The sequence below is a fragment of the Neoarthrinium moseri genome (genome assembly GCF_022829205.1).
Source record: "Neoarthrinium moseri strain CBS 164.80 chromosome Unknown scaffold64_Wmoseri_CBS_16480, whole genome shotgun sequence".
NCBI classification, from domain to species: domain Eukaryota; kingdom Fungi; phylum Ascomycota; class Sordariomycetes; order Amphisphaeriales; family Apiosporaceae; genus Neoarthrinium; species Neoarthrinium moseri.
Genome location: NW_026055178.1, coordinates 1 through 19977, shown reverse-complemented (window position 1 = coordinate 19977; position 19977 = coordinate 1). Strand labels below are relative to the sequence as shown.

Here is a 19977-nt window from a genome sequence, read left to right as displayed (position 1 = left end):
CCAAATCTCTGGGCGGTCAATACTTGATCATTATGTGCTACGCCGGAAAGACGCGGTAATATGTTCTCTCAAGTGCCTCATCTAGTTGACTGTACGCATTATGACCTCCAGGCGCTCCAGCGAGAAGGGTCCATCATGGACATCTCAGTCACGCTTGACTACAAGCGTACCGAGAGATCTATGCGAACTACTGTATCAAGACACAGTTGAGAAGACATTTGCAAATGAATGTGGTGGTGGTACCAATCAGTTCTCACTGTTCTCGAAGGCCGACGTCTTCGAAGTATTTCCGCAATATGGTGGTCTTGTTACGCAGGATCTAGATGATGCCGGCATACGATCTTGGTTGAAGTCTGAGGAGCAACCCGCCCGAATGAGACTCCTGTTCTTGGACGCGATCCCTGAGAAGCCCGATCTCCTTCCTGTGACCGAGCCTTTGCTTCAAGATATTTTCGACAACTTCAAAGTCAGCTCCCGCTTTGCAGACAACCTTAGCCGGCAGCATATGCCGGGGAGAGCAATATATCGTCTCGGTCGCCAGCAGTTCCGCCACCAACTGTGGTATACTGCCGTGCTCAGAAGTGATGGGAGCGCTTTGAGTTCTCAGTTTCAAAGCGCCAACCAAACGCTAGAATTTACAAGACAGTACTCATACTGGCAAAGGTTTTGCATGTGGTCAGAGTATCAGCATCATATAGACAGCGATGAAAGAACAGCGGTTGGAACAGCGACCTACATGATCTGGCGATGCCCTCGGGCGACCAAACAAGCTTTTTTCTCTACCTTTTCGGGAGAGTCTGGGCTCAAGCTCCTGGAACACCCAATGGCTGTACATGCCTTTTTCACAGAGAAGATCGTAATGCACACCCATGACTTCTTAGCCTATTTCTCCAATCCGTTATATCAATGGGAGAACCGTGCCTCTGAGCTTCGCACTCCCGATGATTATACAGCAAGATCAAGGGCATTCTTGGCACTTGCCCGGCAGATCCATCAAATCTCGACTGACTATGATATCTTGGCTGGGAGTATCGAGCACCTGAAAACCCAGACCGCCTGGTTCGGGGACACTCTAAAAGGCCAAAGCAGCATTGAGAACGATGCGAAGGGTATTCAGTGCGACATGGAAGACATCTTTGAGAACCTTGTCAAGGAAGTGAAGCTGATTGGCGTCTATACTAAGCTGTACTTGGAGCGCAGCAAGATTGGGGTTGACGAATGCTTCGCAATGATCAATCAACGGGACTCGGAGCTCAACATACAAATCGCACAGGCGTCCAATCAAGACAACCGTTCGTTGCGAATCATTCAGATTCTGTCCATGATCTTCTTGCCCGGGTCTTTAGTCAGCAGTGTCTTCGGGATGGGTTTCTTCTCGACTTCACCCGCCGATGACGGAGGAGAAGCAGTCTTCGCAGCCAGCAGCCGGTGGTGGGTCTACTTTGCCGTTTCCGTGCCATTGACTGCAATTGTCATGGCAATTATGCTCTATTATCAGTGGAGGGACGGCACCAAGGCTGAAGATGAATGGAGCCGACGCAGAAGTGTGGTGGATCCAGAAGCCTTGAATATTGAGACGAAAGGGTGATGGCCCGCTCGTTATGTCTTATGCAGACACGATCGCTTTCAGCGAATACCCCTCAGCACACTTACAATGTCGATCATGGTCGAGACTTGTATATACGTACACGGAATCAGCATTAAGGGTGGAATGCGGGGCTCCAATCAGCAGCCGAGGCAGGTTTGTACCGCCGTCACGGAGACGCATATATTAGAGCCGGCGATCCTCTGCCCATCTCGAAGTGTCACTTATTTTCACGCAAGATCTTCACTCTGACTACATCCACGATTTGAATTTGTCGAGAGAAAAGGGCAGTCTATTTGCGACAGAGACCGTATTTATATTATTATAGCGCAAAATGGACGAGGTCCCAATTGAAAAGCGACCGAAATATGGGCTGAATATTTACGGAGCCATTGCAGTAAATCCGTACAAGTTAACCATCCTATGCGAGGAAATCGGGTGAGCATTTGTTTCCTTCACGAGTGGGAGAAAATCTCACGCATTTATAGCATTCGGTATCACTACATTATCGTGGATCATAGCAATGGAGAGCAAAAGAGCCCCTGGTTTACCAAGATCAATCCGAATGGTCGCCTTCCAGCAATCGTCCATGTCAAAGACGACGGGTCTTCAGTATCGCTTTGGGAGAGCGCAGCATGCTTGATGTACATTGCGTCAGAGTTTGACCAGGAACATCATGTGTCGTATCCTACGGGAAGTGAGGAGTACTGGCAAATGATTGCTTGGGTAAGTAGGTCAGACATCGTGAAAAGCAAACACCAGTCTGAATCTCTCTCCATGGTTAGTTATCATGGCAGATATCTGGGCAAGGGCCCATGATGGGTCAAGCGTGCCACTTCCTGCGATACGCAACTGAAAGCGTCCCTTATGGCTTGAAGCGCTACACAGCGGAATGTCGCCGGCTGTACCATGTTCTGGATGTCCATTTAGTAAGTCAGAGTGATGGACCCGTGACTTCAACGAATATGTGATTCTTACTGGGATTCTCTATCACAGTCATCAAGTCCATTTGTGGCCGGATCACGCCTTACCATTGCCGACATATCTATATACATCTGGGCGCTCTCTGCGAAGTGGTGTGGCGTGGACATTGAAGAGTTTCCTGCCGCTAAAGCGTGGCTTGATGCGCTATCACAACGACCATCATTCCAAAGAGGGCTGAACGTGCCAGCACCATATCCTTTTACTGACCTGAAGGTCTCAAACCCGAAGAGAGCAGCATTCTACAGGTTAGTAGAAAAGAAAGGAACAAAATCAGTGCAAAAGGATACAGATAAATGGGCCAAGAATGCCGGGATGCTGTAGATGAGTTTATTGTACCAGCTGTGATGGGTTTGTATTTAGGGAACGGTAGTTTCATGGTTGGCGACTACCGACACGTGGTGTAGTTGCCGTTACGTCAGCACTTTTAGGGTGTTCTATGAATTGAGACAAGAACGGTATCGCATTTACTGGATCAAGTACCGCGGTGTATGTGGTGTTGTCAATATCGTCACTGAATTGGTGCATAGAAACTGAACTTGTGATCCGGGTCGTACTTCGACTTCAAAGCCCGCAGCTTTGCAATCCTCCATTCTTCGTGTCCGTACCAATCCTCAAGGGTTTCCTCTCCTACCACGTAATTTACGTAAGTGTTCATTTCTGAAGACCCAGTGCCCTCTAGAAGGATGGCCCTGATAGCAAGTCCAGCCTCAGTGGCGACTTGATCCAAGAAAGGGTCCGGCGCGTTTCTGAAATTAGCTGACCTACATTTTGTTACTCTCGAGTCACCCTAAGGTTTGCTTGAATATTACTTACAAGAGTAGGTTGTTAAATCTTTCCGGATAAGCAGTACTGTCAGGTGGTATTTGCTGGACAGCTTTGACCGAATATCCCTCATTGAGGAAAACAGACCCATTCAAGCCAGGATACGTTTGTGTTACATTGTTGAACAGATTGAATGCTTTACGTTGAGCTGTTAGGTTGAAAGACCTGATACCAATAGGAAAACGCAGCCTGTGTGTATCGGAATATGTGCACGACCCCTGGTTCTTGCCGTTTAATGTTAGTTGAGCTATCCCGGGGTAATCTGTTGGCTGAGACGAGACTGTGGCTGGACCGAGTGCAACGAGCTGTGAGGTGTAGGGAGAAGCCTGGTCTTCGGTGCCTTCGTATACTAAAAACAGAAGTATCGACGCCTGGGCTGTTAGCTCATGTTATGCATTGTAAGGGTGATCCCTTGGGGGTCTCACATTAGCGGGATCTACGCTGGCGTCACGGAGAAAGTCAGCCCAGTAACGGAGCTCTATAGGCTGCTCGCCACCGGCTGTAAACTCGTTGAGCAACCCGAAAACTGACTCAAGCTTGTCTTGTGTATACTTGTACGTAGCGACAGTCCAAGTGTTGTCCTTGGGCACGTCGTAGATACGGTATCGGACGGAAGTTATGATGCCAAAGTTGTGGCCAGCGCCACGCAGAGCCCAGAAAAGCTCCGGATTAGAATCATCCGAGACCGTAATCGAGGAGCCGTCTCCCAGAACAAGATTGACTTCGACAAACTGGTCGAGCCCGAGTCCGTAGCGGCCTTGATTCCAACCGTGTCCGCCACCGAGGGCTGGGCCCATGAGCGAGGTGCATTCGCAGACACCAGTAACTGTTTGGCGTTAGATATGAGAGGGTACAGTTGGACGCCACTAGGAGTCGTGTGCCATTACCTGTCCACTTGCCAACTTCCCATAAGGCATCAGTTACTTCTCTGGTATAAATACCGCCTTGGATTATTGCCGTCTGACCATCTGCTTGGACTTCTACCTTGTTAAGTTTCCTCAGATATATGTTAACCCCGCAATTCACTCCGGCCAAAGTCTTGATCGCGCCATGGTGCCCTGAAGTAGCTAGAAACGGCAACGCATAAGCATTTGCAAATTTCACCTATGATGATTACTCAGCTTTGGTCCAATGCGCTTCCGCGGCAGTGCCATTTACTTACAGTCTCGCTAACATCGTCCTCGGTGGCCACCTCTACGACCACAGCAAACGTCGGCTGCCCGTAGGTTGACCACCGGACGGTTGCATTTGAGAAGTCAACGGATTCTGGGAAGATAATACGTGCGTTCTCAGATAGGGACGATTGTAACTCAGTCGCAAAGGCTCTGGCTGTCTCCTCGGTGCACGACCCTGAAGCACCGATTACCAATGGAGTCAGTGCCCCCAGGAGATTGAGAATGAAGCGTCGCATTTTTCAGTTGATCGCTTGCTGGCTCTGCGGTCACGTAAAACTTGGCAAATCCACAGCGAGAAATTTGTAAACTATCATGAGAGCTCTCCATGGAGAACTTGATAGCCTTTCTTGAAGGGCTGCTTACTTAAGTGGCGCCTTTGAAAGTGCACGGAGGCCCCCTCACGGTGCGGCATAATATATCTGCAGAGTGTGTTACATTCTGCAGACTTTTCGGTGGATGTCATTGGTCATCATAATAGATGCCCAATGACTACCCTTGAGTCCGTGGTCATTTCTTGGCATCATCTGTACATACGTGACATGCATATGGACTATACGGCTTTGGATTAGTGGATACTGGGTCAGTCTGCCTATCACAGGCCTGCGAAGCCGGAGACGATAATTATTAGGTCATTGAGCATGTGCGAGTAATGTAACATCTGGTAGTTTCAGAGCAGTCTCATGCATCTGTAAAATCATTTATAGTACTCTATTTGGGTATTGTGCGATCTAGATGGCAAAAGCACCGGATATCTCTGCATCGACAAATGGCGACCGTTCCCTCCTGTATCACTGATGCTGAATCGTTGTCTTTCATCACCAACCAATTACTCCTTACCATCTGGAGGATAATCAGCCTGCTGGCCTTGACTGGTCTCTGCATTTGCAACCCGCGAAGCTTTTCTCTCCTTCTTTTGTCGTCTTCTTGCCTCTTTTGCTTTTCGCCATTGAATGCCGTTTCTCATGACTAGTAACAGAACGGGCGCACCGACGAGTTGGAGGGCACCGAGGATAAAAAACGCCCACCCAGCACCGATGCCTTTGATCATGGGATTGATGACAGCCGTAGCTGCTGCCCCAATCAGACATCTCGTGAGGTTGTTACTCGCTGTTGCGGCACCCGCATTGCTTGGGTTGACATCGACTATGAGTGCACCAGTGGTGTTGCTGTACCCAATGATACCCACCCCCATGATGAAGAGCAAGACACACAAGACGGCGAGGTGAGCATGATACTGCAGGGCCCACCCCCAAGCAAAGAGCACCACAGTCGAGAGCGAGAGAAGCGGAATGCCAACCTCCAACCTCGCCTTCTCGATAGGGAATTCGGAGAGGTCTTGTTGTTTGGACCGCTCGAAAGGCACGCCAAGCTTTTTGCAATGTCTCCGGTAGTTCCAGTTGATAACTCTGCCCATGGCGATAGCGGCAAACATGGACCCGCCGCCCAGAGGTAAGTACATTAATCCGACTTTCAAGTCATCTAAACCGTAGTTTTCGCCAAGCTGCGACGGCATAGCCGTGGCGATGGCATAGAAGGATGCGAAAGGAATGGCGCTATAGAACAGAAGAATAGACATCTCAACTTCGAACAGGATCGTCAGACTTCGCAGCGGATTTGGCCTTTTCAACCGCAGGCTCTGCCTCACAGACGCACGGGAGGCGGTCCGCTGTAATGCTGACGCATCTTCGCTACGCCTTGCCTTTCTTTTCTGTAGCGCGTCCTTCCAGAGCTGCCAGAGGGTACGGTAGATGGGGTGAGGTCGCACGCTGCCGTCATCCACGATCCTTCTGCAAGTTTCCGGCATGAACATGGCGTAGAGAATTGTGATGGCGCCAGCAAGGATAGTGAGGAACCAAAAGATCCAACGCCAGCCCAAGTAGTGAGCGATGGCACCACCGAGTACGGGCCCTACAGCTGGGGCAAGAAGAACAGGGACTGTGACATAGCCGACGTACTGTCCGCGCTCAGCCGAAGTGATGATGTCGGAAACGACAGCCTGACACAAGGCTACGGTGGTGCTTGAGCCGGCGGACTGGAGCATGCGCAAGATAAGGAGGGCAACGTAGTTGGGGGACAGAGCACAACCGATGTTGGCCGCAATATAGACAACAAAACACAGTAGATAGGCAGGTCGTCGGCCGGCGCCATCGGCGAAAGAGCCGATGAACATGGGTGTGATGCCTTGGAATATCTGAAGCATGTTAGTGGTGGTTTGTCATAGCGACAGAGTGGCATGCGCGTGAATGGCGTGTCACATACCATGTACGTTGTCACGGTCAAGTTGGCCTGCGCGTCTGTGATCTTGAGATCTTGAGCAAGAAGGTTGAGGGCAGGCAAGTATATCTGACCGGTGAGGGGCGAAAGGAAGGCCCCGGCGGCGGCGCCGAGGACAATACTCGTCTTCTCCCACGTTGTGAAGATGGAGTAGTCCGGCCGGCTGTCAAGAACGGGCGCCTCACTGGGAGGGTCTGAGGCGGCAGGAAGAGCCTCAGCGCCGGCCTCCTTGGAGTCGTCATGGTAAGATGCTGGCGCCATTTGATGACCTTTGACATGGAGAGCTACTGTCGGGTCCCGCGAGGCTGGCTACTTAGGCATACAGCGTACGCCTAGCTAGGAGTTGCCATGATCTGTCGGGAGGCACCATCCCTTTATGGCAGCATGAAAAGTGCTGATATGCGAGTCGGCAAACTCATGGTGGAAGCGACGGGAAGCATAATCCCATGTCACGGGTGTGGGGACGGCACTTATAACACAACTAACAGGCACGTTACCTGGGGGTAAGTTAGTAACTTGGGTCCCCAAGAAATTGTACAGGGATTGGCGCCTAAGCGAGCTCGGAACCGAAACCGGCTATCTGCGAACGAACTACTGGAACGCACCGCTGATTCACTACCTACATACGCACATGGACGGCAGACAGTATATGTGCGGTGTCACGGACAACCGATGATGTGACAGCTGTGTCGCGACAAGAATTATCCGCAACGATGAAGTTCTGGACACCCTGTCAACTGTGGCGAGTCTTGTCGGTTACATAGTATTGAATGGTTCGACAGATGGCTTGGAGATGCTGTGCGCCCTCCAGCAGCTTGGCAGCCACTGGAGAACTCCCCACAGTTAGCCACTAGGCCCTGGAGAAGCCTGGAGGGGAGAAAGAATTCTCCGTCCAAACTTGGAAGCTGGGCACCCGACCGGACTCACTGTATCCAATCCGACCCCGACCAGCTGTAGCTAGAAACTGGCAGGGATCCGCCGCTGAGACTTGAGCATCCGGCCCAGGTCGGACATGGAGCCAGATTGCCAGCAAGAGAGGATACCGAACACAACGAGACAGCCGGGCCACGACCACACTTGCCTCGAGCTATCCGGCACATAACACGTTGGGAAACACTTGGGGCTCTTTGACGGCATCCAGCTTCTGCGATACCAACTCTTGCGCCGCCAAAATGGTAACTGCTCTCCACGCCGATGCACGACGACCAGAACCCCCCGGCTGACTTGTCCCCAGGCGCACGTCCAATTCAACACGGCACTGAAGCAGTCGTCCCAAATCCGAAAGGAACTGGGCCTGCTGACATCCGGCGCCAACCCAACGTCGCCTGCCGCTCTGGGCGGGCTCTCGGCCTCGCTCACGGCCTTCTCGCGCACGCTCGACGAGTACAACCAGCTGGCCAAGCAGGAGCTGGTCATCGCCAAGCAGGAGAAGGCTTACGAGCGGCTCAAGAACTTCCGTAGCGAGCTCGCCGAGTACAGGGAACAATTCAACGCTCTCAAGGCCGACGGCGCCGAGTCACAGTACCAACAGAACAGATCCGACCTGCTCGGCCGGAGGCCGTACCAGGGTACCAGCACGCCAGAGAACCCCTATGCGAACGTGGGCGCCGCCGAGACCACCAGCGGAGAAGTGCCAGCCAACAGATATGGCAGCGGCGGCACCATTGGCGGGCAGCTGTCCATGGGGAGCAACGACTACACCCGCGAGTCGCACGCCTTCCGCGAGCGCAACTTTTTCAACAGTACAAACCAGGCGCTGGATGACTATATCGCCAGGGTAGGTCTCCCCCTGGCATCAACCCGTGGCCCACTGCTGATCATGTTTTAGGGCCAAGCTGTACTGGGAGATCTGGGAGAGCAGAGGGAGATGCTGAAGAATACACAGAAGAAGCTGTATAGTGTGGGCAACACCCTCGGCATCAGTGGCGACACGATTCGTATGATCGAGCGAAGGGCCAAGCAGGACAAATGGATCTTCTGGGGTGGCGTGATCGTCTTCGTTGGTTTCTGTTGGCTGTGCCTGCACTACCTGAGGTGAACAGATGAAGCAGCCTCAGACGGCACTCGGCCCGGTGGACTGCTTTTGAGGGGCGGGTTAGCATTTTGCATTGCATAGCGTGGAGTGTGGCGTTTCGATTTGGTACGCAATCTATTGTCCCAGGCATAGTCCATTTGATCAAGACCGCGTTGCCCAGCCTTCTCGTGGTATCAGATAAGCGTTGAGCCGGACGAACCTGTCCTTCTATAACGATAACCGTGTCCTACACCAGCATGCTGGTGTATCCGCGCCCCCAAAAGAAAACGGCCTGACTCTGCATCTCCTGTCGTCCTAATCCTCGCCCCCTCGCCCCTTCAGAGCAATCGTGAACAAAACGTCGGTGCTTGTCCAAACCTCCACCACTTCACTTTCCGGCAGTACATGGTTGCTCGTGCTGAGCTGCCCCCCAAACTCGGTCGGCCAGTCCTCCACATCCCACTCGAAACCCTTCAGCGTGATGACGCTAGGCTCCTTGACCGGAATGATGCCCGCATGCTTGCCAAACACCTCCTCGGCCCACCTCCCCTGGGCCTCACTCTGCACGCCATCTGCCAGCGGCCCAGGCTCAGAGGGCTCGCGGACATGGATCCTGTGCCTGCCTGCCTTTAGAAGGAACGACAAGCTCTCCCCGCTCACGAGATATAGCCTTCCTTCCGAGTAGGTCGGCGAGGTCTGGAACAGGTACAGGTGATGGAGCTGGCTCAACCCCTGATCCACCCGTCCACCCAGCCCACCCATGCATACGATGTCGGCCGGGCCAAAGCCAGCCTTGGCCGTGACAGACCGAGTGTGTCGCACGGCTTTGGCGAAGTCTGTGCTATACTGGTCCGCCTCGTGAATTACCTGGAGGGAAGGGTTGGCCGACTCGAAATACTCTTGCGTTTCTGGCAAGAGCGAGTCCAGGTCCCCTATTATGACGTCCAGGCCTGCCTGAGGGGAGGGTGAGTCAACTTGCGCCAGTCGGTCGCGCAGATCGTGGCCTTTGCTGGCTGCGAGCCGCCGGTTCGAGTCATACAGACGATTGGCGCCGCCGTCGGCCGCGATGTGGAATGTTGCTGAGGCACGTCAGTTGCGAGGACTGAAATGGATCCCAGAGGTAGGCGGTCGGCTACGTACAGTTTTGCCATAACCTCGCCAGAGTCTGGAGATCGTTCAGGGGCTGGTTGAGGATAAGAAGCGCAAACCTCGCATCTCGAGGCTCGGGTTCAAGCAATAAAGCGGGATGCCATTCTATGGTCGGACCATCTGGAACTGGTGACATCGGGTATAGTTTGGGAAGGGATTTCAAATGTTTGGTGACGTTATCGGACCAGGCGCAAGTCCTTCCTTCAGGTAATACAAGGGCTCTATACTCTCAACCTCTTGAGCTATCTACCACCAGCAAATATTCGTCCGTAATGCTGACCCTGACGCACGAGCCGTAATGTGCATGTGCATGAGGAGGAGCTGAGTTTAGGGCTGAGCCGAAGCTGGACAGATGGATGCATTTGCGGAAGTCCGGGAGTGGGGGGCGACGATAGCGGCGCCGACAATTCAGAGAACAGTAGATGCCGGAACCAGCCCAGTGTCACTGGCAACACACAGGGCAATCATTCCTGTCTACCTCCCAATGCCTCTTGGATTAATCTCGAGAGACCAGACGGCTAAGCTTGGAGAAGGCATTGGTCGGCGTATGGCAGCGGAAGTAGAGAAAGTCTGACGGAAATTACGCTTCTCGTGGTATTTGCTATGGAACAATATACCTAGGTACCTAGGAACTGCCCAGGTGGCTGTGGCTACAGTTGGCCGGGCTCATTGTGCCGTTTCATGCGCTCAAACCACCACATGATAAACTGCCCAAGGTATTGTAGGTATACAAAATACACGCGACAGCTGGTTACCTGGGCAGCCAGTGTCAAAGCAGGGCTGCATGAAGAAACATTTGAGTTGATCTCGTGGCAGACAGGGGTTGCCCGCCCATGGATATGTCAGTCTGCGTTTCCGAGGTGCATGGGCAATTGGAACCTTTCTAGGGACAGTACAGGCTGAGGCAAGTCCCTGTACGCACCATATGGTAGTGGAGGTCCAGTGGGCCCGAGCTCCCTGGAAGATCGCGGAAAGCCGGAATGCGATGCGCGTCACCAACTAAAAAATTTGGCGGAGCTTTGGAGACAATGCCCCCAGATGCTTACCAAGCCCGTTCATTCATCGCACAGTCCAATTCGCAGCGCCCGGGGGCCTCACCGTGACTTGTGCTACGCTGCCGGCCGCTTTCGCTGGTTCTCTTTCTCTCCGTTTCGTCACTCGTTCAGAACAGACAGACCGACGTCAACATGTATCGATCAGCGCTGCGGTCGACGCCGCGGGCCGCCAACGCCATCAGACAGAGTGCGCCCAGGAGTGTTGCGCCGCGACGGTTCGCATCGACGTCGCCGGCAGACAAGAAGAGGAGCTGGAAGAGCTCGGCAGTACGATGGGGGCTTGCCCTCGGGGCTGTATACTGGTATAGCACCAGCCCAACCTTCACAGAGGAGCCGCTGCGTATGCGCCCATCACAAGACCCCCTCCCCCCTCCCCCCAGTTTACCCACGCCGCAACAACTGACATGGACTCATTGCTACAGCTCAACACGTAGCGCCGCCGCCGCAGTTCTCCGATGACGACCTGCCAACAGTAGAAGCAGTGGTGGCCCAGAAGCGCCGGGAGGCCGAGGAGAGGTCAGCAAAGGCCGCAGCGCTGCCCAAGGAAGAGGTTGCCGTCCCGGCTCCCGCCGACGGAGATGCTACTGCCGAACCCCCGGCCCCAGAGGCGGAGGCTGGCGCACCCATGGCAGGAGGACCCGAGGCTCTCGAGGCAGAGGCCGATCAGCAGGGCGCTTTCAACCCTGAGACCGGAGAGATCAACTGGGACTGCCCGTGCCTGGGCGGCATGGCCGACGGCCCCTGTGGTGAAGAGTTCAAGGCCGCATTCAGCTGTTTTGTGTACTCTAAGGAGGAGCCCAAGGGTATGGACTGCATCGATAAGTTCCAGTACGTCATGGACCCGAGCCCACTATCCCGCCCCCCTTCCTTCACATTGGCCAAATTGACTGACACGACTTGCCTTAGACATATGCAGGATTGTTTCCGGCTGCACCCAGAGGTCTACGGAGATGAGCTCGCAGATGATGAGGAGGAGGCACGGCCTGAAGGCGAAGCAGAGGCCGGGGCGGCAGCCACAAAAGCAGCGCCAGCCGAGGCTGGCCAGCCCATCGACGCTCCCACGGCCGCAGCGGTTGATGCTAAGAACGACGTGACGTCTACCACTCCAGCCCACCAAGTTCCGGCAGGCAATTCGGAGCAGAAGCCGGCCTCGACGGGACCTGCTTCGGGCGTGTAATAAGGCCGCCCCCGCCCCCTAGTACCCCAGGGCTGGCATAAGAAACCATAAGACGCATCTCGACTCAATCGATGCAACCCGCGGGCCCCTTCTGCTTCACGTGCGCGTAATGTGGGGGGTGGAACGGGAAACGGGAAACGGGGAACGGGGAACGGGAAACAGCAGGCTCCCCCAGCAGGCAAACGACCCCTGGACGTTAATATGTACAATACCTTGTATCAGTGTGTATGTATATGAGACACGGCTCTGGCTTTCTAGATCGATAGAGATCCCCCTCTGTTTCCAGTCACTCGCACATGCTTTTTTATTTTTATTTTATTTTTGGTTCTTCCGTCCCGCGGCGCAGGGGTTTAGCTGACCAGCTGAGACGTACACGTCGCCTGGGCATCGTCTCGCGGCCAGCTACATCCATGGACATGTACCCAACCCCGCAATGGCGCATGCACTTCTCACGCTGGCCCCTATGCAATAGCGCATATATAGTCATGCAATAGCCAACCAGCCTGCGGAGATTAGAATCCCATTTCGGCACCTACTGTGTGAAATACTTATTGCGCCCGCCTGGTCAAGTGACTTGCCTTGCCCGCTCGAATTCTCGAACCATGTTGACCGAATAGGCTGCCTCATCATGGGCACTCAGGTCGACCGGCCATCGCCGCCGTCCACCTCACCTACCACAACCCATAACGACAATGCTGGTAACAGGAACGACACCTCAGGGGCTAGGCGGGCGTCGGCAGACGATGCCTCGGGGACGTCGGGAACGGCGGCCAGGCGAGTAAAACGGGCCCAAGTCTCACGTGCCTGCGCGAGGTGCAGGCGGCTGCAAAAAGGCTGTAGCGAATCGCGACCTTGCCAGCGCTGCATCAAGACAGGCCTGGCTGAGCAGTGCCTCGCCGGTGGAGGAGGAGGAGGTCCCCCTACGAGCCTGCAAGCGCCGCAGCCGCGCTATGGGACTGGCACCGTCACCTACGAGCTCAGCACCACCTCGGCCTTGGTCGCCTCGCCTACGCTCTCGACGCTGGGCCTGGCCGGCTCTGCCCACACCAACTTCTCCCGGGAGTCGTTCCAGAGGCAGGCTGACCTGCTGCCCGGAAGGGTTGTGGACTACTGTGTAGAGCGCTTCTACCTGCGTCTCAACCCCACGATACCGGTTGTGTCTCCGGAGTATGTCACCGCCCTGCGGAAACGAGTGGCTGAATCCACCGAGGCCGGCGCTGAAGCATACTGCGTTCTCGTAGGCATATGTGCCATGGTGCTTTTGCAGGTCGAAGACCCCGAAGCACGGCAATTTGCCGATCTGGTGACCGCCGAGACGAATTCTGCCTACGGCTGGGTTCTCCTGGAGGAAGCGCTCGCTGCACATCGCCATCTGGCACGCCGCTCGAATCCCAGCTACGAGAACGTGCTGCTCACTTTCTTCATCTACGCCTGTCACGCGGCATTGCTACACCACAGCCAAGCGTTCTTCTTCCTTCGCGAGACTACGACGTCATATCTGCTCTTCAAGCCGGAAGAGTGGCCCGATACTACGAAGATCCTAGCCGAGAGACTATTCTGGGTCCTAGTCGCATCCGAAAGAGGGCATGCAATACGCTATCGCCGGCCAATAACCCTCCAAATTACATCTGCCAGCCCCACGATCCCATCGCTGTCGACAACCACGCCAGACGGGCAGTCCCTGGCTGGATTCTGCTGCCTGGCCGCTCTCTTCCGCCCGCTGGACACGTCCTTCATTGCGGTTATCAATTCGGAATCCATCTCATGCCCACCTTCACAGGGGTCTCTTGACGAGATTGAAGGTGACATCAATGCTGCGCTGAATCAAGCATCCCCATCCGCATTACATCAGACCCAGAAGGCCAACCTACGCGTAACGCAGTTATGGCTGCGCATCATCCTGTGGCAGGTTCGGCTCCGACTAGGCCATCTGTCGGAAACGGCGATCGCGAAATCAAGTCATACATATCACTACCCATTAGAGGTAGCCAAAGATCTAGCATTGAGCACCCGGGATTTGGAGCTTGAAGCCATGACTGTGCACGGGGCAGGGCTTACCGAAAAGCTGTTCGACATCGCGTGCGTGGTGGTCAATGTGCTGGCGAGAGTGCCTTTGGGCTTCGAGCGACGGTCGGCAGAAGAGGACGTGAGGTATCTACGAAGTCTGATCACTGAGCTACCAGGAGGCAAAATGGTATACGAGAAACTGATGATCAAGCATTTGATGGCTGTACTGCCTGGGCTTGTGGGACATTGAGGTCGGAACAAGGTCCGCCGGACGTCTAGTACCACGATCAGGACTAGCTCAGCATGGTGAGGTAGCCGGGCATGACATAAGACATCACAATGTTACTATGGCAAGCATTATGACGCAGCCAAGTGGACCGCACAGCCAGGTTTTGAGGATGATATACGGATTTATCAAAACCCACCAAGTATCACACCGACGACTCCTGCACTCGTTCATCGGGTCTCTTATCCGTCGATGACCGCTCCGGCTCGTCGATTGATGTCGAATACGGATCGATCTTGGTTCTAGCGAACTGGCGAGCTGGAATCCGACGTTCGAAGAGGGCGTCTAATTCCGCGTACGTTCGGCCTACACGGGCGCCGCGTTAGGTTGCCTGTACAACTGGCAAGGGGGAAGTATACGAGATAGAAACACCCACCTTTTGGTTCTGGCAGACGAAAAAACACCCAAACGGCACTGAAGAGACAGGTACCGGCCCAGAAGTACGCTGCCTTTGCTCCCCAGTTCCAAGCCGTGGAGCTTAGCTGATAGTTTGTCATGACATTGACGAAGATATTGCTCGCGTTGTAGCCGGCCCTGGCTAGCACGATCGTCTTAGCCTTGAGTCGCGTGCTTGACAATTCTGATATTAAGGAATAGGTGACGGGTCCGACGGTGAAGTCATAAACAAAGGTGAATATGATTAGCAAGGCCCCTATTGCCCACACGGAAGCTTTGGTCCCCGCAAAGGCCAGTGATCCTACGATGACGAGCAGTAAGAATTGCACACAAAGACCGGAGAAATGGATCGTTCGACGCCCAGCTCGTGCCATCAGGAACCAAGACCCGGCGGTGCCGATAATACCGAGCGCATATTGCGCCATGGATAGCGAGAACGAATTGCTCGCTTCCATACCAGCCTGGGTGAGGAAATAGGAAAAGTACCCCATGATATTCTGTCCGCCAAGTGTCTGCACAAGCCAGATTCCTACCACAATCTCGGTTCTTCTTAGGTCGATACCTTTGAAGCAATCCCGAAACGATGTCCCAGCTTTCAATTGCTTTTCCATATTGTTCGTATGCTCGATCATAGCGATCGTCTCGTCGACATTGAAGCTTTGATCTTGAGGACTGGTCAGCCTCAAGAGGCTGTTCCTCGCTCCCTCGCGGTTGTTGTGTCGGACATGCCACCAGGGGCTTTCGGGGGCGAATACGACGCCGGCGAGGATTGGCAGCGGCCAAACCCACTGCACTCCGAAAGGAATTCTGTAGGCCCATTCGTCGGTTCGGCCTATGGATCCCTTGTTGACAGCCGCGGCAAAGAACTGCCCAATGACCCAGCACATATTTATAAAGGTCGTGAGATACGGTCGTAGCACGAGCGGTACCACCTCGGAGGCATACGCCGGTGTTACAGACTGGAACGCGCCCCAGGGGATTCCTACATCGGCTATTAGTTTTTTCAATGCTCGTCTGTTCATTGCAAACCCAAACGAGAAGTTTACAGAGTATACGAGACGGCCAAATACTTGGAGACAGTAGTAATTAATACATACCGCACAGAATCTCTCCAATCACCAATGTCTTCGCATCTGGCGCAAAGAAGAGCACGAAGATGAACAGAATCATCAGGACCAAACTGCCGATGATAGTATTCTTATACCCAAACCGATCTGCCGTCCACCCAGCAAGTATCAAACCAAGGATCTCTCCGGCCCGGGCACCATTTGATAGTCCTGATTGCCACGCTGCCGACACGGCCCACTTGCCCGTCTTGGGATCCTGAGTCCCAAACTTTTGGTTAAATACGGGCGAGTTGTAGAGTGAACTGAGTAGGGCCAAGTCGTATCCTTCCATGATGAGGGTAGATGACAGCAATACCGACCAACCAATTGCCTTGGGGTACAGTTTCAGTGCCGTCCACAACGTCATCTGGTGTTCATTGTCGGCAGCGCTTTTGGCTTCGATTGCGAGAATCACCTTGCCGTCAGCTGACGCTGCAGCCTCTCCCATCTCGACCTGTGCTGTCGTTGGGGCTTCATCGTTGGTTTCTGATCCCGCCATCTCGGTGTATTGCGGATCGCTTCAGCCTCAGGATATCAGATTTGTGAACGATACCAGGCCAGCTCACTTCGCCAAACGCGGATGGGCGTAATTGATAAATAGTCGCCGCTGTCTCATCACGTCTCTAGTCTCGGCTTTAGTGAAGGTTCGCCGAGTATTAAACCGCCTAGGACGAATCACAGCTAACAGCTCGCTTCACCTCGGGTTTTCTGGGGTAATTTCCTGGGGCCGGATGGTCTGATGCGATGCGGGGGGCTTTGTGACCTGGAGTTGGCCCACAGATAACTTCCAAAGCTGGAGAGCCTGGCCGAGAACAGCAGGGGTATCGGAGTGCCAATTTGACCGTTGGCTTATACTCTCTCCCTTCGCAAACTAGCGGAGTTGAAGCGGACTTGTTGAATTTTGTCGGAGAATGGCGCTCTTGTCGGAGTTGCGCCAAGCTGTCGGGGTTGGCACTAACACGTGAACTCGAACTAGACCCTGCACCGGAGGCCTTTACTTAGGCGATATAGGTAACTACCCGGTTGGCTGCCCAGTTCGAAGCCCGCGCTACTGCACACATGCATACGAAATTCCTCCGCAACCACTTAAAACATCCATATTCATCATCTCAACAAACCTACAAAGTAGTAGCAACAGTCTTCCCGTTATCCCTGCAGAAGCCAGATGCAACATAAGATCGGGCCTACTGGGGGAAAATCCTGCTCTCGTGCACTCCATCGAGAGGATCGTTCCCAGCCGCTTCCCAATGGAGGAACCCGTACCGATATCCGTTTCTATAGATCGAGTTCTAAGGTTCCCACGACTCAACAATGCGCTGGGATCTTGGATGAAGACTCATCCAGAAAGACTTCATCTACTATAGGGCGGGTTGTCAACCTAGCAGCATATGGAGTGCACACTGCGGGTAAGCGGGTCGCCGACGGGGGGCAGTTGATGGAGCTGCCGAGTTTCGGTTGAGGATTCCTTGGCCGTCGGCTTGTTTGTTCCTATGGTACAACCGGTGAGCAGAAGTAGAGAGGGAACAGTACGAGCTGCCAGCTACGACGAATGATGAGCTTGGTCGGTGAGTGCTACTGACGTGCGGCTTGTGTCACGAGTCATGAGTAACTAGCGTACTGTGTTCTATTTGGGGAGGTGTCTCGCAAGTAATCGGAAAACAACTGTTTTCTTCGTTCCTTCGATCCTCAACCCTTCGCCGTATCCTCTTCTATATTCTACAGTCCTCAAAATGCACTCACATGGCGCGGAAACCCTAGTAGAAAATGCCAACAGAGTCTACTACGCCAACCTCTATGCCAAGGATCATAGACACAAGACATTCCATGGCTTACACCACCAGGCCTCACACGACGGCCAGCAACTGCTGGGCAAAGAGCCATGGTGGAAGGCCGGTGTATTTTATCAAGTATACCCTGCCTCCTTCAAAGATAGCAATGGCGATGGTTGGGGAGACATTCCTGGTCTCATATCCAAGCTCAACTACTTAGCCGACCTTGGAGTAGACTGCGTGTGGCTGTCGCCGGTTTTCGACAGCCCCCAACAAGATATGGGATATGATGTTCGAGACTATCAAAGTATATACGCACCATACGGAACCGTCGAAGATGTAGATACTTTGACTTCGGAATGCCACAAGCGTGGGATGAAACTTATACTTGACCTTGTGGTTAACCATACCAGTATTGAGCACATCTGGTTCCGAGAATCACGGTCTAGCCGGACAAACTCCAAGCGTAATTGGTACATCTGGAAGCCTCCTCGATACAACGAAAAAGGCGAGCGCATCCCCCCTACTAATTGGCGCGGTTACTTCGCCTGTCCGACCTGGACTTGGGACGAGGCTACCCAGGAGTACTATCTCCACCTCTATGCGCCCGATCAGCCCGATCTGAATTGGGAAAACAAAGAGTGTCGTGAGGCCATCTACGAAGACACGATGCGGTTCTGGCTTGACCGCGGCGTCGACGGCTTTCGCATCGACACAGTCAACAAGTATAGCAAGCGGACCGAGTATGTCGATGTACCCGTGACGGACCCTCGATGGGAGTCCCAGCCCGCGCCAGAAATGTGGTGCAACGGCCCGCGAATACACGAGTTTATCCGCGAGATGACAGCCCAGGCCCTCGCCCCCTACGGTGCCGTCAGTGTCGGCGAGCTGTCCAACATGGCCGGGCCGACCGATGTGCTCCCCTATGTCAGCGCCGCCCGCCGCGAGCTCGACATGGTCTTTGAGTTCAGCATGATCCGCCTTGGCACCGGCGGCGGCTTCGGTCCCAAATACATATACCGACCGTACACATTGCCAACACTGAAGGAGCACGTGGCCCGGTTCCAGACCTTCATCGAGGGCACCGACGGCTGGACGACGGTATTCTGCGAGAACCACGATAACGGGCGTGCCGTTTCGCGGTTCGGTGACGCCAGCAGCCCCGGGCTGTGGGCCCGAAGCTCACGCGTTCTTGCCCTGTGGCAGGCCACGTTGACGGGTACGCTGTTCCTGTATCAGGGCCAGGAGATCGGCATGGTCAACATGCCCGAGACGTGGGGCATTGAAGATTACAAAGACGTAGAGAGCCGTAGCTTCTATGAAGATGCCTTACAGAGCGGCAGCACCGAGTTGAGGGACCAGACTATGGACGGACTCAGAATCTTGGCGCGCGACCACTCGCGGATCCCGTTCCAGTGGGACGGTAATTCCAAGCATGCTGGATTCAGTGATGCTGACGAGACCTGGATGCGAGTCCACGACAGGTACAAGGATATCAATGTCGCAAGGCAGACAGGAGATCCAGGAAGCGCGTTGGAGTTCTGGAGGCACATATTGAAACTAAGGAAGCATTTCGCGGATTTGTTCGTGTATGGCTCATTTCGGTCGCGGGAAGATGCAGACTTGAACCGGTATGTCTACATTAAGGAAAGTAGCATCGACATTCGGGGCAGAGCAGGGGTGAAGAGGAAAGCATTGGTGATCATGAACTGGTCTAAAGATACCCAAAGCTGCGTGGACGTTCGAGCCGCGTTGGGTTGTCAGGAGCATGAAGTGCATCTGCTTATTACATCACTAGATGGTATTCAGACGAATGGTGTCGAGACGCAAACGGCTTTGGGGCCTTGGGAAGGGAGGGTCTATATCAATTTCCAGCCTCGGATATGATTATAGCGATGGGTATTCCCTTCCAGGTAACGCTACTGTTCTATAGATATGACAGGACATTTCGCGGCAGGTACGACTAACGATAAACAACACATTTATTCCACCACTCCCAGTCCAGTACTTGAGGTTGTCCTTGTCGCAGCAACGGCGTAGTGTATGGCTTTACGTGATAAAAACCCTGGGCTCACTTCCGCTCCACTTGGATAAGCCAATTACCCAGAGTCATATTCAGTATATTCTTGGCGAGTCCGTGTATGTGATTTCCCCCTCCCCCCCCACCCCCCCCCCAGG

At 53.9% G+C, this 19977-nt stretch overlaps 10 protein-coding genes across 10 annotated transcripts; 6 read left to right on the top strand and 4 right to left on the bottom strand.

Moving 5' to 3' along the window:
• Positions 1 to 100: 100 nt before the first annotated feature.
• JN550_011164 (uncharacterized protein) lies at positions 101 to 1588 on the top strand (the record flags this gene model as incomplete). The annotated part of the gene is made up of 1 exon (XM_049309500.1): positions 101 to 1588. One exon carries the CDS (start codon positions 101 to 103, stop codon positions 1586 to 1588), a length of 1488 nt encoding a protein of 495 aa, XP_049166804.1.
• Positions 1589 to 1919: 331 nt separating this feature from the next.
• JN550_011163 (uncharacterized protein) lies at positions 1920 to 2890 on the top strand (the record flags this gene model as incomplete). The annotated part of the gene is made up of 4 exons (XM_049309499.1): positions 1920 to 2023; positions 2074 to 2311; positions 2371 to 2514; positions 2582 to 2890. 4 exons carry the CDS (start codon positions 1920 to 1922, stop codon positions 2888 to 2890), a joined length of 795 nt encoding a protein of 264 aa, XP_049166803.1.
• A 187-nt stretch (positions 2891 to 3077) lies between these two features.
• On the bottom strand, positions 3078 to 4802 carry JN550_011162 (uncharacterized protein; the record flags this gene model as incomplete). Its single annotated transcript, XM_049309498.1, has 5 exons — positions 3078 to 3330; positions 3383 to 3762; positions 3817 to 4217; positions 4279 to 4495; positions 4554 to 4802. 5 exons carry the CDS (start codon positions 4800 to 4802, stop codon positions 3078 to 3080), a joined length of 1500 nt encoding a protein of 499 aa, XP_049166802.1.
• Positions 4803 to 5392: 590 nt separating this feature from the next.
• On the bottom strand, positions 5393 to 7101 carry JN550_011161 (uncharacterized protein; the record flags this gene model as incomplete). Its single annotated transcript, XM_049309497.1, has 2 exons — positions 5393 to 6757; positions 6826 to 7101. The coding sequence occupies 2 exons, from the start codon at positions 7099 to 7101 to the stop codon at positions 5393 to 5395; spliced, it is 1641 nt and encodes a 546-aa protein (XP_049166801.1).
• Positions 7102 to 8012: 911 nt separating this feature from the next.
• On the top strand, positions 8013 to 8878 carry JN550_011160 (uncharacterized protein; the record flags this gene model as incomplete). Its single annotated transcript, XM_049309495.1, has 3 exons — positions 8013 to 8015; positions 8075 to 8617; positions 8669 to 8878. The coding sequence occupies 3 exons, from the start codon at positions 8013 to 8015 to the stop codon at positions 8876 to 8878; spliced, it is 756 nt and encodes a 251-aa protein (XP_049166800.1).
• A 291-nt stretch (positions 8879 to 9169) lies between these two features.
• On the bottom strand, positions 9170 to 10139 carry JN550_011159 (uncharacterized protein; the record flags this gene model as incomplete). The annotated part of the gene is made up of 2 exons (XM_049309494.1): positions 9170 to 9933; positions 9995 to 10139. The coding sequence occupies 2 exons, from the start codon at positions 10137 to 10139 to the stop codon at positions 9170 to 9172; spliced, it is 909 nt and encodes a 302-aa protein (XP_049166799.1).
• A 1051-nt stretch (positions 10140 to 11190) lies between these two features.
• Positions 11191 to 12235, top strand: JN550_011158 (uncharacterized protein; the record flags this gene model as incomplete). Its single annotated transcript, XM_049309493.1, has 3 exons — positions 11191 to 11398; positions 11481 to 11886; positions 11965 to 12235. The coding sequence occupies 3 exons, from the start codon at positions 11191 to 11193 to the stop codon at positions 12233 to 12235; spliced, it is 885 nt and encodes a 294-aa protein (XP_049166798.1).
• A 628-nt stretch (positions 12236 to 12863) lies between these two features.
• On the top strand, positions 12864 to 14492 carry JN550_011157 (uncharacterized protein; the record flags this gene model as incomplete). The annotated part of the gene is made up of 1 exon (XM_049309492.1): positions 12864 to 14492. The coding sequence occupies one exon, from the start codon at positions 12864 to 12866 to the stop codon at positions 14490 to 14492; it is 1629 nt and encodes a 542-aa protein (XP_049166797.1).
• Positions 14493 to 14673: 181 nt separating this feature from the next.
• JN550_011156 (uncharacterized protein) lies at positions 14674 to 16529 on the bottom strand (the record flags this gene model as incomplete). Its single annotated transcript, XM_049309491.1, has 3 exons — positions 14674 to 14834; positions 14905 to 15906; positions 16022 to 16529. The coding sequence occupies 3 exons, from the start codon at positions 16527 to 16529 to the stop codon at positions 14674 to 14676; spliced, it is 1671 nt and encodes a 556-aa protein (XP_049166796.1).
• A 1231-nt stretch (positions 16530 to 17760) lies between these two features.
• JN550_011155 (uncharacterized protein) lies at positions 17761 to 19686 on the top strand (the record flags this gene model as incomplete). Its single annotated transcript, XM_049309490.1, has 1 exon — positions 17761 to 19686. The coding sequence occupies one exon, from the start codon at positions 17761 to 17763 to the stop codon at positions 19684 to 19686; it is 1926 nt and encodes a 641-aa protein (XP_049166795.1).
• Between the last annotated feature and the right edge of the window lie 291 nt (positions 19687 to 19977).